General features: G+C 47.0%; 1 protein-coding gene across 5 annotated transcripts in view; it reads right to left on the bottom strand.

Moving 5' to 3' along the window:
• The window catches only part of LOC118231931 (transmembrane protein 131-like), a 36,822-nt gene that overhangs the window by 5,952 nt on the left and 16,432 nt on the right, over nt 1-14,438 (bottom strand). For 2 of the 5 annotated variants that reach the window (XM_035426316.1, XM_035426321.1), the window contains exons 9-24: nt 14,100-14,253; nt 9,913-9,971; nt 9,715-9,820; nt 8,965-9,067; nt 8,512-8,662; nt 7,704-7,874; nt 7,306-7,372; nt 6,163-6,292; nt 5,918-5,987; nt 5,528-5,637; nt 5,351-5,420; nt 4,593-4,726; nt 3,228-3,382; nt 2,508-2,694; nt 1,224-1,409; nt 47-196 (exon numbers count right to left, since the gene is read on the bottom strand). In XM_035426316.1, the coding sequence (XP_035282207.1) occupies nt 47-196; nt 1,224-1,409; nt 2,508-2,694; nt 3,228-3,382; nt 4,593-4,726; nt 5,351-5,420; nt 5,528-5,637; nt 5,918-5,987; nt 6,163-6,292; nt 7,306-7,372; nt 7,704-7,874; nt 8,512-8,662; nt 8,965-9,067; nt 9,715-9,820; nt 9,913-9,971; nt 14,100-14,253 (2,003 nt within the window). The remainder of the gene's footprint in view (nt 1-46; nt 197-1,223; nt 1,410-2,507; nt 2,695-3,227; nt 3,383-4,592; nt 4,727-5,350; nt 5,421-5,527; nt 5,638-5,917; nt 5,988-6,162; nt 6,293-7,305; nt 7,373-7,703; nt 7,875-8,511; nt 8,663-8,964; nt 9,068-9,714; nt 9,821-9,912; nt 9,972-14,099; nt 14,254-14,438) is intronic. The other 3 variants (XM_035426317.1, XM_035426319.1, XM_035426318.1) reach the window with 3 other exon arrangements.

The raw sequence follows: 14,438 nt of genomic DNA, 5'->3' as shown, positions 1-14,438 counted from the left end.
AACTAGAATGAACACCCTGCGCTGGGCACTGAAAGCAGCGCCTCACCTCGCGGTGTTGGGGCTGATGGTGTCCACGGAGCCGTTGTCCCGGTGCAGCGGGGGGCTGTGATTGGCTCTGGGGCTCGGGGTGCTGAAGTCCGCCAGGATGTACTGGGCCTGGCGGAAGGCCAGCAAGCAGACGCCGCTCAGGGAGAGACTGTTGGAATAGACCACAGTGGGAGGGGCTTGAAAACAGAAGTCACGCCTTTCTTAAAGGGCCATGCGCATCACCGGGAAATGCAGCAATATGCAGAAAGCAGCGAGTATAAAAAGTGGTAAAAATCTGCCTAACTGTCAATGCATAACTGTTGTACTTGTTAGTATGTAGAGGTGCGCTCTCGATTGCAGACAGCTCAATATCTGATAGAGTCCGGAAACCTTGATTAACATTTCTACCATAAGATTCTTGCAATCTGATTGGGTCAACAGATATCTGAGAAAGGACCTGATTGGCTGGAACAGTTTTTAATTTCCCATGAAGTGTACTTCCTTACTAATTTTTTTCCACTTGGCACCCCTAACATCGGTGGTTGACAATAACCACTGCTTTGCCAATATGGAAATTTGTATTTACTGCATCCCTGTTTTGAAGCCATGGCAACACCTTTGTTTGAATTTAGAGGCCTTGTCTGCCTGCCAACAGAATAGTTTGTTTTGTTATTGAAGAATCCTCAAGCTATGCCAATAGAATAACATGCCCATATCAGTTTGGTTGTACGCCCTTTGATCTGTAACACAAAGCAGTGTACAGGAGTCAAAATACAGATGCAAACTGGACATACGGTATAATTCAGAATTTTAAGCTCACAGTCCATCCATCATCTATACCCGCTTGTCCAATTCAGGGTCGGGGGTCGGGGGGGGGGGGGGGGGGGGGGGGCTGGAGCCTATCCCAGCATGCACTGGGTGCAAGGCAGGAACAATCCATTGCAGGGTGGACAAGCAATCACGCCTTAGGCCAATTTAGCGTCTCCAGGTATCCTAACCTGAGTGCCTTCGGACTGTGGAAGGAAAGCGGACTACCCAGAGGAATTAAGCACAGTCAAAGCTAACAAACGTAAAATAAAAAATTTGAGAATCCTCCAGCGTCTTAAACGCTGTATGACGACACCGCGGTCTTCTTATTCGTCGCGAGAACGGAAACGGGCGCCTGGGGAGGTAGGGGGGGGTGGGCGGGGACTTACCAGGTGAAGACGAGGGTGAAGAGCCAGAAGGCCTCCTCCCAGCTGGGCCCGGGCACCACCTGGGCGCAGAGGGGCAGCATGTGGTGGGGCAGGGTCACGTTGAGGGTGAAGGAGAAGGAGGAGCCGCGTCCAGTCACCAGCGTCAGGTCCCGGATCACCCAGGACGAGGTGAAGTCTGGCGTAAAGCTGGAGACAGGCAGCAGGGGGCAGCACCGAAACGGTCAGCTGACTGCATGTCCGTTAAAGAGTCACCAAGGTATACCGTATCGCACATTTACTTTCCGATGGACCATTTCCATTTTCCACTTTACATTTTTAACCGTTTGAAGAGTAGGTTTTTTTTTTAGAATGTTTTTTCTTCTTCAAAATTCTAAGTCACTGTCCTAGAATTCCATTGCTTTCAATTACCAGTCATCATTGTTACATCAGCATTAGAATGTTCAGTTAAGAACACACTATCACATTTTTGTAATCTTACACCTAAAAGGGTAAAAAAGTTTTTCCCCTTTATGATCACTCCCATTTCACAATTGGCTATTGTACAGTAATCTCCAGTTAGCACTACGCTACTTGCTCTCACAGGAAGCACTGCGTTCTGGTGTTCAGAAACTATTTCCTCACCACAAGCCCTACGTGGCGGTTCATTCATTGGACCATTCATCAAGTTTGGTCGGAATCACTCATTCAAAAGGACTCCATTTGCTTATCGTGAGCTGGTAAATACAGCCATAGTCCCTTTTGCTCAGCACGCAACTAGGAGCCCAACCAGACGAACCACTTCTGTGGAATGATTATTTAACTCCTCTCACTGACAAGTTGAATAATATGTTGACTAGGCAACACGTTGATAATGTAATCGCATCTTGTTCACTGAAGTGTTGTAATTCATTTCATTCATTTGCCGCATTATATTAGCACATGAAAGTAATTCACTTGTCCTGATGCATTCATTTTGCAGGAATAATTATACTCTTTAGTGCGCTTGCTGGCTGACACAGGCTCACCCTACCCTGGCAGGGGAAAGCCAGTCGTGTTCCTCCATTCACAGGTGTCCAATCACAAAGCTCAGACTTGAACGTGGTCCAACAATGCACCAGCCTGTATTTGGTGCCTTTACATTAACACCCAACTAAACACCTCCAGTGCGGTTTTCTGTGAAATGCTTATTAACATTGTCCAGCAAGCTCCAATTAGGCTAATGCATTTTATAATAAAGACAGCAACGACAAATCCCTTCAACAACTGCAGACTGATAGGTAGAAAGATTCTGAAAAGCCCACATACGCGATGTTGATTTCTGAAGAGGAGTTGTAGTCCAGCTGGAAGGATCCGCACTCCAGCACCTCGAACCCGAAGCCCTGGCACTTGTAGCCGTTGATATTCATGGATACGATGGTCAGCGGGAGCTCTCCCGCATTCTCCAGTTTAAAACTCTTTGTGATGGCAAACAGGGGCTTTGCGGGTCTGAGCCCTAAGAAAAGCAATGAGTCAGAGATTTCAGTTCTCCTTAACTTGCCAGGAAGTCTCAACCGTACTGGACACTTTTAAGGAAGGAAAGAAAGGAAGTGTAGGGCCACAGTTGCAGTAAAACAAAAAACAAAAGCCTGTTATAAACATTAATGAATACTCTGTGTTTGTGTTACAAACATTAACAAGCACTCTCAGGGTTTGTGTGTTACAAACATGAATGACCACTCTCAGTGTTTGTGTGTTATAAACATGAATGACCACTCTCAGTGTTTGTGTGTTATAAACATTAACAAGCACTCTCAGTGTTTATGTGTTACAAACATTAACAAGCACTCTCAGTGTTTGAGCGTTATAAAGTTACGATAACTACTCTCAGTGTTTGTGTGTTATAAACATGAATGACCACTCTCAGTGTTTGTGTTACAAACATTAGCAAGCACTCTCAGTGTTTGTATGGAATGAACAGGAGAGAGTGCTCTTAGCATGTGGTCTGTGAAATAAAAGAGCGTGATACGGAAAAGCAAACTCTTGGACCTTCTCTCTCACCGTCTCTGCAGTCCATGAGCGTGGACTGGGGCACGCTGAAGCGGAGGGAGGCTCCGCCCCCGGGCAGCTTCCCGCCCACGCGCAGCATCTCCCTGGCCCCGTGGCCCTTCACCGTCACCATGTCCAACACGGTCAGGTTGTTCCTGAAACAGCCGGGGGGGTGCCACACTCAACCATCGACCGCAACGCGAACGCACCGCTTCAGGGAACACATACCAGTCACCTTTCTAAACTTAGCTAACAACCGCAAACCAGCGAGTACACACAAAACAGGAAAACAAAACATTCTACCTTTCAACGAATATGAACATATGAATTCAGTAATTATTGTATTTACAAATACAGGCCACACATCTCATAATTATAGCAGGTTCTAAGCTATCTGTGTCCATTAAGTTCTCATCGGTCATTACCGAGTACATTTTCTTCATAGGAGACTATTCTGCTACTCATATACTCATCAAAGGGCCTACTTTTTGATTATATATTAATGTCATAACCAGTTAAGACGACTTCCTCAAAAAAAATCCAGATTTGGTAAACACGGTTCCCCTTTCCAAATCTGTGTAATCCCCCATGCCTTTTTCATACAACTCTTCTGACATTGTTTAATGTTTCATGGGATGATTGCCTAACCAACAGCTACATTTACCAGACTAAGGCTAATGGAATTGACACATTTACCTGATAATGGTAATAGATGTGCCACAGTTAACAAACAAGGGTAATGGATGTGACAGGTTAACCCATTAATGACAATATATGTGGCACATTTACCTGACAAGAGTAAGGGATGTGGCAGTTTTACCTGATAATGATGCACCAGATTTACCAGACAAGGGTAATGGATGTGACAGATTTACCTGGTAATGTAACAGACACGCTACATTTACCAGACAAGGGTAATGGATGTGGCAGATTTACCTGATAATGTAACAGACACGCTACATTTACCAGACAAGGGTAATGGATGTGGCAGATTTACCTGATAATGTAACAGACAAGCTACATTTACCAGACAAGGGTAATGGATGTGACAGATTTACCTGATAATGTAACAGATACGCTACATTTACCAGACAAGGGTAATGGATGTGGCAGATTTACCTGATAATGTAACAGACACGCTACATTTACCAGACAAGGGTAATGGATGTGGCAGATTTACCTGATAATGTAACAGACACACTACATTTACCAGACAAGGGTAATGGATGCGGCAGATTTATCTGATAATGATAATAGACGCGCCACATCTGCCAGACAAGGGTAATGGATGTGGCAGATTTATCTGATAATGATAATAGACGCGCCACATCTGCCAGACAAGAGTAATGGATGTGGCAGGCTCACCTGATGAGGATGAGGGATGTGACGGGCTTGTGCTCGGCCGGGGTGAACAGCACTCTGATCTCCCTGCTCTCCCACGGCCCGAGATGCACCCTCACGGATCCCGGTCCCCTCGCCTTGGCCCCCCTCCGCCCCTCCTGCATTTCAGAAGTGAAAGATTGAGCGCACGGGAGGCTCAAACAGTCTGCACGCCACCGGAGAAACGAGTCACCTCAAACAGACAACGAAACGAGCAGACATTACATTACATTACAGGCATTTAGCAGACGCTCTTATCCAGAGCGACTTACACAACTTTTTTACATAGCATTTTACATTGTATCCATTTATACAGCTGGATATATACTGAAGCAATTCCGGTTAAGTACCTTGCTCAAGGGTACAACGGCAGTGTCCTTACCCGGGAATCGAACCTGCGACCTTTCGGTTACAAGCCCAGTTCCTTACCCACTGTTCTACGCTCCGCTTTCAAAAGAACGATAGCTTGCCGTGACCACGACTAAGCATTATAAAGATGATACATTGTTGACTTGGAGGAAGACCATACACCTGTAGTTTAACATTTGAGACATTTTTTTCCCCCCAAAAAAGCAGAGCATGAGGCTGTTGGTGGTGTGTCCAGTTAATGCACTAGCCCGTGAGGCAGTGATGTGCTCAGGGTTAGGCATCTGTGACAAAGAGCCTTGTGGAGCTTTAACACTAGCCTTGCACAGGAAGGGAGGGTTTCCATTCTCTGAATGTAAGGTAGCTTGTGAACTCACCTGAGGCTTTACGGTCTGAAGAGTGAACTCTGCTGTAGAGACATTGACGGAGCGTGGGTTCATCTTAAACCTGTAGCAGAGAGAGGACACGTTTATTACGCATGACGTGTGAACCTAAATGGAGGAGATGTATGAATGAAGCTGTGGCACGTCTTGACTGTTCGGATGCTCCCGTACCATTTGGTCAGCAGGTCCAGAGCCTCCAGGGGGGCGGAGTAAGACGAGAGTGGCAGCAGCTCCACGGAAACGGGGGAGGCAGACGGGTTCTTCAGAGTGAAGTACTTTAACTGCGAACAGGACGGACGATAGAACAGCGATGTCACCTTCAGTCGTCATAGTTATAATTAGCCAGATCACAGTATCTGGCCAGGCACATCATAACCCACTCTACCAGGGGTGTGAAGATGACATGATCTCTATCTATATCTGTATCTGTTCAACCAGCAATATTGCCTGCACCAGTAGTCGTGTAACTGAGGGTAAACCAGATTCAGAGTCATAGAAGCAGCACTGATGTCAGTCAGAGTGCACAAAGCCAACAGCAGCGATGACATCCTGCCTGCTCACCTTACTCTCGTTGACAGGAGTCGCACCGAAGTCCAGAGGAGAGCCGGGATCTGCAGAGAGTCGCGGCCACCTGCAGGGACGGAACAGCTGTGAGCAGAGCGGCCTGGCACATTTGTGTGTGTGTGTGTGTGTGTGCCTGTGTGTGTGTCTGTATGTGTGAGTGTGTGTGTGTGTGTGTGTGCCTGTGTGTGTGTCTGTATGTGTGAGTGTGTTTGAGTGTCTGCGTCTGTGTGCGTATGTCTTACATGCAGGTGTGCTGGTCCTTGCTTTTCCTCCAGTGTGAGTAGAGCTCAGAAGCCAGAGTGCTGTCCACCCTCCAGGCGTCGTCATCCCTGCCTTCCAAGAGGCGGGACTCCTGCCACTGCACACGACCTGCTAGATCCACAACCACAACCACAGCCACGGTTAGCCATGCAGTATGCAGAACCACTGTCTTCCCCCTTTACTTTTCCCAGCCACAACACCAAGATAGAGCTGCGCGGCATCGCCCGAAGGACATGCCAGAGATAGCCTTTAGCTAGCAGCATTAGCTAGCTAGATAGCCTAGCTCTTGCTTTACATTACATTACATTACAGGCATTTAGCAGACGCTCTTATCCAGAGCGACGTACAACAAGTGCATTAGTTCAAGGCGCAGAGGTGCAAAAGAAACACACTGGAGTGAAGTAAAGATCGTAGTGCCAGAAGTGACCACATAGATCAGGACTCCAACCCTGTAGAGTAACCTGTTCAGCAAACAAACAAACAATCCTGCCAAGTACATACTAGCACTGAAATCACATTTGCCTAATCAGAATCAGACAAAAACAATCCTGCCAAATAAAAACTAACGTGATCGTATTAGCCTAACTAGGTACATTGAGCTAAACTATAGGCTAGGGAGGGGTGGGGAGAGGTGCAGCCTGAAGAGATGAGTCTTTAGTCTGCGTTTGAAGGTAGTCAGATTCTCTGCTGTTCTGACCGCCACGGGGAGGTCATTCCACCAGCGAGGGGCCAGGACAGACAGCAGAGAGGAGCGGGAAGTACAGACACGAAGGGGGGGAGGTGCCAAGCGTCCAGAGGTGGCAGAACGGAGAGGTCTGGCTGGTGTGCAGGGTCTGATGATCCTCTGGATGTATCCTGGTGCTGACCCCTTAGCTGCCTGGTATGCAAGCACCAAGGTCTTAAATTTGATGCGAGCCATAACAGGCAGCCAGTGGAGGTCAGTGAGCAGGGGGGGTGACATGGGAATGTCTGGGGAGGTTGTCTGGGGAGGCTTTAGCCGCCACTACATGTATTTCAGAGCCCACTGTGTCCTGCCCTGACTGCAAATGGGCAGTTTAGTTGTGCGTGCGTGCGTGTGTGAATGCACGAACGCGTGAGTGTGCGCGTACGGTCATGTGACTCACCTGTGTCGGACAGTCTGAGCTGACAGGGACTTCCGCATTCCCCGCGAGCCTCAAAGGGCAGGTCACCCTGCAGGAGAGAGAACAGCAGACACACTACAGCATCCACAGGGTAGAGAGAGGAGGAAGTACATATACACAAGAGCATCCACGGGGTAGAGAGAAGCAGGCAAGTAGCTCTGACACAGTGTGAATGTTGATACAGTAACAGAGGGGGGACTGGGCCTTTGAGATAAGAGTATGCTGTACTGTGCAGACACAAGAGACTACTGCATTTAATATTTATTTCAACACGTGCCTTGAAAATGTAAATGAATATCCGTCATGCCGATATATCCAAATGCGCTGAGCTGAACTGAACCGAGGTTAGGCCTGAACGTGTGGTTGAGAACGTGCTGTACCTTTGAGACAGAGGAGTGTACGTGCAGAGGAATCTCCAGCGGCACGCCCAGGTCGGTCAGCAGGACCGCGGTGGTGAGCGCGTTCGCGGGCGCCTTCCCGCCGGCGAGGTGCAGGGAGAGGAGCCTCCAGCAGCCCGAGGGCACGGTCGCCGGGCCGCTGAAATTCACAACCTGGAACAGCCGGGGTGACAACGCGTCGGTCAGTCGCCATCGCCCCATTAACACATGCTGTAGACTGCGTTACAGCGTTTAGCATTACCAAAGACAGCGTGAACGTGTGCACACTGGACACATACTGAACAGGGACAGTTCACATTTTCACAAAGGGCTCCGTGAACTTTTTTTTAACCCACCCATCCATCCATCCATCCATCCATCCATCTACCCATCCATCCATTATCTAATCCACTTATTTCTGGCCGGAGTCACAGGAGAGGCTGGAGTCTATCCCAGCATGCACTGGGCAAGAGGCAGGAATACACCCTGGACATGTTGCCAATCCACCGCAGGGCCCATACACCATTCACGCACACACTCATACCTAGGGGCAATTTAGACTTTCCTTATTAGCCTGATCTGCGTCTCTTTAGACTGTAGGAGGAAACTGGAGTACCTGGAGGAAAACCACGCAGACTCAAGGAGAACATGCAAACTCCACACAGACAGACTGTCGACCGGGATTCAAACTTGGTACCTTTCAGTGCTACCCACTGCACCCAATTTAGCTCCCCCCCCCCACAAATTTGAAAGACCCCTCCCACCTCTTAATTCAGGAGGGCACACACAATACAACCTGAGGCATGTTCACCTTTAACAGACCGTCCATGTCTGGAGAAACCGTAGCGTGATTCACAGTGAAGGCGAAGTCAAAGCCGCTGGTCAGCCACAGATCTGCATAGTTTCCTCCGCTCTGCCTTCGCGTCACGTGGAACGACAAGGGAGGGCTCTTTCCAAATCGCCTGCGAGACCGGAAGAATCAAAACGACATCGTTTAATTACCTTTCAGCAGCCTCGGATTTCTGAGAGATGCAAAACAACATGCCGATTCGGCTGTGCTCACTTAAAATACGCAAATTAAAGGAAAGCGGTCCTGTTTGATAGGACAATTCGCATTTTAATATGAATATCCTGAACAGAGATCAATATCGATTATGCACGGACACACAGTCAGAGCACACATGCATAAGAACACACGCGCATTTGTCAATTATTTTATTATACTTATTTCAGGTGAAATGACCTGAGCGAACAGAACACATGCCTGTGTGTTAAGTCGAAGGCGGGGTAGGTCTTTAAGGTCGATCTGTCCAATACGTGCGCGCTGATGCGACTGGAGAACTCCGTCTTACGCTCGGGTAACGATCCTGAAACAAACGGGCAAAAACATCCTTCTTATTGGGGGGGGGGGGGGGGACTTTAAAAGTCAGAACCTTCTTCAAACATTCAAACATCTCCTCTGGTACACATTGCTTTGTAGCCTGTGTGTGTGCGTGTCAGTGTCTGTGTGTGTGTGTGTGTGTGAGAGTATGTGTGTGCATGTGTGTCTGTGTGCGTGTGTGTGCGTGTGTGTGCCTGTGTGTGTGTGTAAGTGTCAGTGTCTGTGAGTGAGAGAGTGTGTGTGTGTGCGTGCGTGAGAGTGTGTGCGTGCCTGTGTGTGTGTGTGCGTGTGTGTCGTTGTCTGTGGGCGTGTGCAAGTGCGTGTGTGTGTGTGTGTGTGTGCCTGCGTGCGCGTCTGTGTGTGCGTGTGCGTGTGCGTGTGCGTCTGTGTGTGTGTGTGTGTGTGTGCATGCGTGCGTGTGTGCGTCTGTGTGTGTGCGTGCGCGTGTGTGTCTGTGTGTGTGTGTGTGTGTGTGCATGCGTGCGTGTGTGCGTCTGTGTGTGTGTGTGTGTGTGTGTGTGTGTGTGTGCGCCTGTGTGATCAGATGCATTTGGCTGCAGCTCCTCATTTCCTTCATTTTGTTTCTCGGGTCACGCCGCGCGCGGCGGGATTTGGGCTCCAGCGCGCACTCACCCCTGCACACCAGCGATGCCACCTGCGTGAAGTTGGACGCCGAGGTGCTCAGCGGGGCTTGGCGAAATTCCACGCTGCCCTCCATTTCTGAAAGCACCTGAACGTCCTGAAATATAACGACAGATTAAAACGACTGCAGAGGGACTTGGTGGAGTTAGGTTTTGAGGCTTCTGGTATTTTCACAAAAACAATCCTTACCTTCACGTATAATTTTTTCCCTCCTGAATTCAACATGTATATATTCATCTTGGGCTCCCCTAAAAACAAACAGAAAGTTACGTGAATTTTGTATTTTTTTTTAAATGTACAATGAGATGTAGCAGTGTTATCCCAACTCATGTTGTGTGTGACCTGGATTAAAATACAGACAATTGCCCCTGCTCAACTGAAGCCTTGCACCTTTGTCAGTGAAATTCCCCAGCGCTGCACAATGCAATATTTTCCAACAAAAGAGAACTCGCAAAATCTTTAGTTATAACTAACCGTTTGTCAAATGTAACCCAATATCACGATGACAAGCAACTGGAATGCCCCAAGCAGGATATCAATATCGAACGATTTTCTTTTGAAAAGAACTTTACCTTACCTTGTTTATAATGCATTAATGAATTCTACACTTGATTCCTTTCCCTGGGTAACATACTCACTGAGTCCTAGGACTCCCCTGTCATAACATCAAAGTCTCTCAATTCCTCTGGCATTCAGCGCCTGCCTCTGTAATCCCCTGTCCTTTCTCCGTTTTGGCAATTTGAACTGTGGAACGCTATAGAACCGGTTACACTAGATTTGCTGAGCAATTACCTGCATTCATGAACATTTTAATGAATCGGTCGTATCAGATTCGCAGACGCTGATTGCATTTGACGTATAAATAGTCAACCTGTCATCTCTCCGTGAATTTCACCCATCGGACACTCGATTCAGAATTATCAACTGTTGCGCTACTTCACACAGCCTGCAGATGGCAGACAATCAACTATGACTTCCAGTCAATGGCAATGATTGTAGGCCTATACATGCATAAACTAAAAAATAAAAAGAAACAAATAAAGTAATTAATGAATTACGCGAGCATACAGACGCATAGCTCTGCAGTCTTTCAATTAGGAATGCACGGATATGAAGATTTTCCAGTACTGATTCCGATTATTTGGGGGAAACATCGGCCGATGCTGATAGTTTGGGTGGTTCTGCTTCCATAAGTTTTATGAACAATTTAAAATCTTGCCATTCTAATAAACGCTATTTTACTTACGCAACTTTAAAGTAATGCAACAAAGTTAAACATTTATATTTTATGACATTTCTTCACATTCTTCCAACTGAAAGCGCATTTCTGAAATATCAGTGTTTCCCCTAAAATTTTATTTCAGGCCTGGTGGTACTCATTGAAAAACCCCGAAACAGACCTATGCCAGGTGGCATTTTGACACGGTCGGAGGGTGCAGCAGGCAGCCTGCAATTTATATTTGCTTCCAAAATTCTGTTTGCTCTGTATATTCAAGGCTTAACTTGATCACAAGGAAAGAATAACTCGATTCACTGTGTTTATTGCATAGAAATAAGCTGTGTAACCTCAGCGACATTACAGTTAAGACTCCACAATTGCATCCTAAAGTTTGCATCCTAAAATTTCTTCTTACCATGAAAAGTGCCTGACCCGCAAGGGTAAAAAATGTGTTACCATGGCGACACAATTACATCCAGACATCCCAGTTTATATGCTGTCAGTGCATTTAGATCAAACCTTCCGGTGTTGCTTGTGTCAAAAGTGCCACGATGGGCAACAGTATTGGATTCGCTAGCAGTCACATCTGTCCAGAATGTGAACAAGTCAGGGATTCTTCATAGTAAGAAGACATTTTAAAACATTTAACAAAACCGACACAACGCGATAACACTGGGCTGACAGCGCAAACTAACATTCACTTTGCTCAGCAGGAATAAGTAAAGCAAAGTAAAGCAAAGTAAAGGGACTGACCACAGTTCAGTGGGACAGCAGCACAGAACACAATGAACTTCATAAGAACACGTTTCTATGCAGTTCACTGATAGAACACTCCGGTGACACTCTTATTACGTCACGTTTCCCAGGCAACAACACAGCAGAGGTTGACTCATATTTTGGAACAGCGCCCCGCAGAGGCTCCCAAACCAAATGAGTCATTTTCAAATGAGTGCATATTTCGCGTTATTTTCGGCATTTTAAAAAAGCGTTTTGTTGCCTGGCAGCCCACCAGGTCTGCATAATTATAGGGGAAACACTGAATATGGAAAACAAAGTGCAATTATTTTGTATCTGACAGGCAAATGAAAGCCACCTCTTGAATTACACACAAACAACAGACAATTTTGACTGACAGGACATAACTGGAGCTGACCATCGGTTGCTTTCAAACTATTGGCCATGCAATATTATCGGCCAACAACGATCAATGGCTGATCTATTGGAGCATCCCTACTGTCAATATACTGAGACTTGGTTTCACAGATGTGTCGAATTATTCCAACTGCATTGAATGGTTTTCAAATTCTCAGACAGAGAGGGTATTTCAGTTTATAAAGAGGCCAACCCTGTTCCGAAGCGTATTTTCAGGTGCGACCATATGCTCAGAGGAAAATGCTAAAGCTACTAGTAACCTTTAGCAAAGAAGTGTGTAGGTACAAATGTTGGAAGGTACGCTGCTCTATATCTCAACCTGGGCATCATCAGTCAATATCCACCAGAACTGGATGAAACGGAACAGGTAGCTGCAGTGCACGGTCGAGTCCTTGTGGGAGACGGTGCGTGTGCAGAGCCTGTCGCGCGATGTGCTGTTCGGCACGTCGGCCTGCCCGCGCTCGCACGCGGTATCGCAAAAAGGTGTCACCCGTGCAGTCTGACACAAGCCAGCCCCTGCAGAAGCGACGTGTGGTTAAGCAAGAGGTGCACTCACAAACTCACTTAACTCATTCACAGCAGGAGACAGTATTACATCTACTGAACTAAAAAAAAAAACTCATCATATCATAAATACAAAACTACCAAAATGCATTGAAATATATTTAACATATTTAAACCTGCGTTTCAATTACAGAAACACCTATGTACAATAAAACAACGAATTGTAGCGACTAGAACTCAGAATCCGCTAAACAACAACTTAAATATCAACCAGAACCTCCTCAGATTCAACTGAACTACAACTTAAATAACTGAAAGCCTTGACAGGGACGTAGGGCAGGGTACAGTCTCTGCAGGGAACCAACACTCTGCTTCAACGCTGAGGCTGTAAGCGCAGCGAGATTCATACCAGGCCTTAGCGTGCGCGTTCCAGCCCGCTCATGTCCCTGTTGACTAAGACCGGCGAAGGCGGAGCGCGGTACACTCGACGCCTGCAGCTGTGCTCCACCCTCCGTCAGAGGCCACCCGTACCTGTCCAAACTTGGTATGCAGCGTGGCCCCGCCCTCCCCGGGACCCGGCGTGCTGACAGAGACGCGCCGGCGCGGCCTACTGACGAGGCCTGCTGAAGTCATGACCGACCCCAATCCCCCGAGAACTCGGTCAGCGCGCGCGACTCTCCAGGCTGTTTCTGCACGATGGAATTTAACTGAGCGCGTTGCACTCCGATCATTATCATCAGCCTTTGTAATAGAGGATTGTTTAATGAAGAGAGAGAGAGAGGGAGAGAGGGAGAGAAAGATAAATAGAGAGAGGGAGGGAGAAAGAGAGAGGGAGGGAGAGAAATATAAAGAGAGAGGGAGGGAGGGAGAAAGAGAGAGAGAGGGAGGGAGGGAGAGAGAGGGAAGGAGGGAAAGAGAGAGAGAGGGAGAAAGGGAGGGAGGGAGGAAGGGAAAGACAGAGAGAGAAAAGGAGGGAAAGACAGAGAGAGACAGATTTTTTTCTTTGTTCCACTAAACTACCATGGTTATTGTTGTGGCCTGGTGTATGCAATTTTAATTCACAGATCAAACACTGTGCAAAAGAACTGCCACAATATATTTCTACACCAACCTCACACAGACAAAGGGGAACTGGCCTCCAAGACTAAGATATGTTTCATCTTTTACTTTCACAATGATGCAAGCCTTTATTAAATTAAAGCTCACATCAACTTCAGACAGGCCCTCTGCACACAGAACAGACTTAAAAAAAGGTTGAAAAACTTTTCTTGAAAATCTCTCTCAAGAGTTTAAAAATTCCCAAATTATAATTTTTCTTATTTCAAAAATTTTCACAGGAAACACAAGGACTTGCCCAGTACAACCGTTTAAAAAGAATTTTGGCAATTTGTAGAAAGGTCATTTGTAACCCTCAAACGAGAAAGTTATTATCTTTTAAATGATTTATGATGTCACGTCTTCTGGCGAATGGCAACGAAGGGAGCACAGAGCGTCCACTTACATAACCTGCTCCTTCCTGATGTTATCTCGAACAGCACCACGATATTCTCGATTACATAAGGCTTGAACCTCTCCAGGCCGGTGTGCTTCTCTCCTCTCTCCGACAGGCTGATCTTCACCACCAGCTTCTCGTCCGTCAGGAGGCAGGAGGAGCCCTGGGAAATAACAGGAAGCCATTCCAGTCATGCGCAAAAAAGAAGCCGCCCAGAAGCACGGAGCTCCATTAGAGCCGGAATGACTGCCGACTATTCAGCGACTACAGCTGGACACGAAATCCATCTGCTTTTTGGTAAACCCTGCCATGGGAGTTGCTCCTCCAGTCTTTGAAGAGGCTGCGTTA

This window comes from Anguilla anguilla, chromosome 7 (assembly GCF_013347855.1).
Source record: "Anguilla anguilla isolate fAngAng1 chromosome 7, fAngAng1.pri, whole genome shotgun sequence".
NCBI classification, from domain to species: Eukaryota; Metazoa; Chordata; class Actinopteri; order Anguilliformes; family Anguillidae; genus Anguilla; species Anguilla anguilla.
This window is presented reverse-complemented; position numbering and strand designations above follow the sequence as displayed.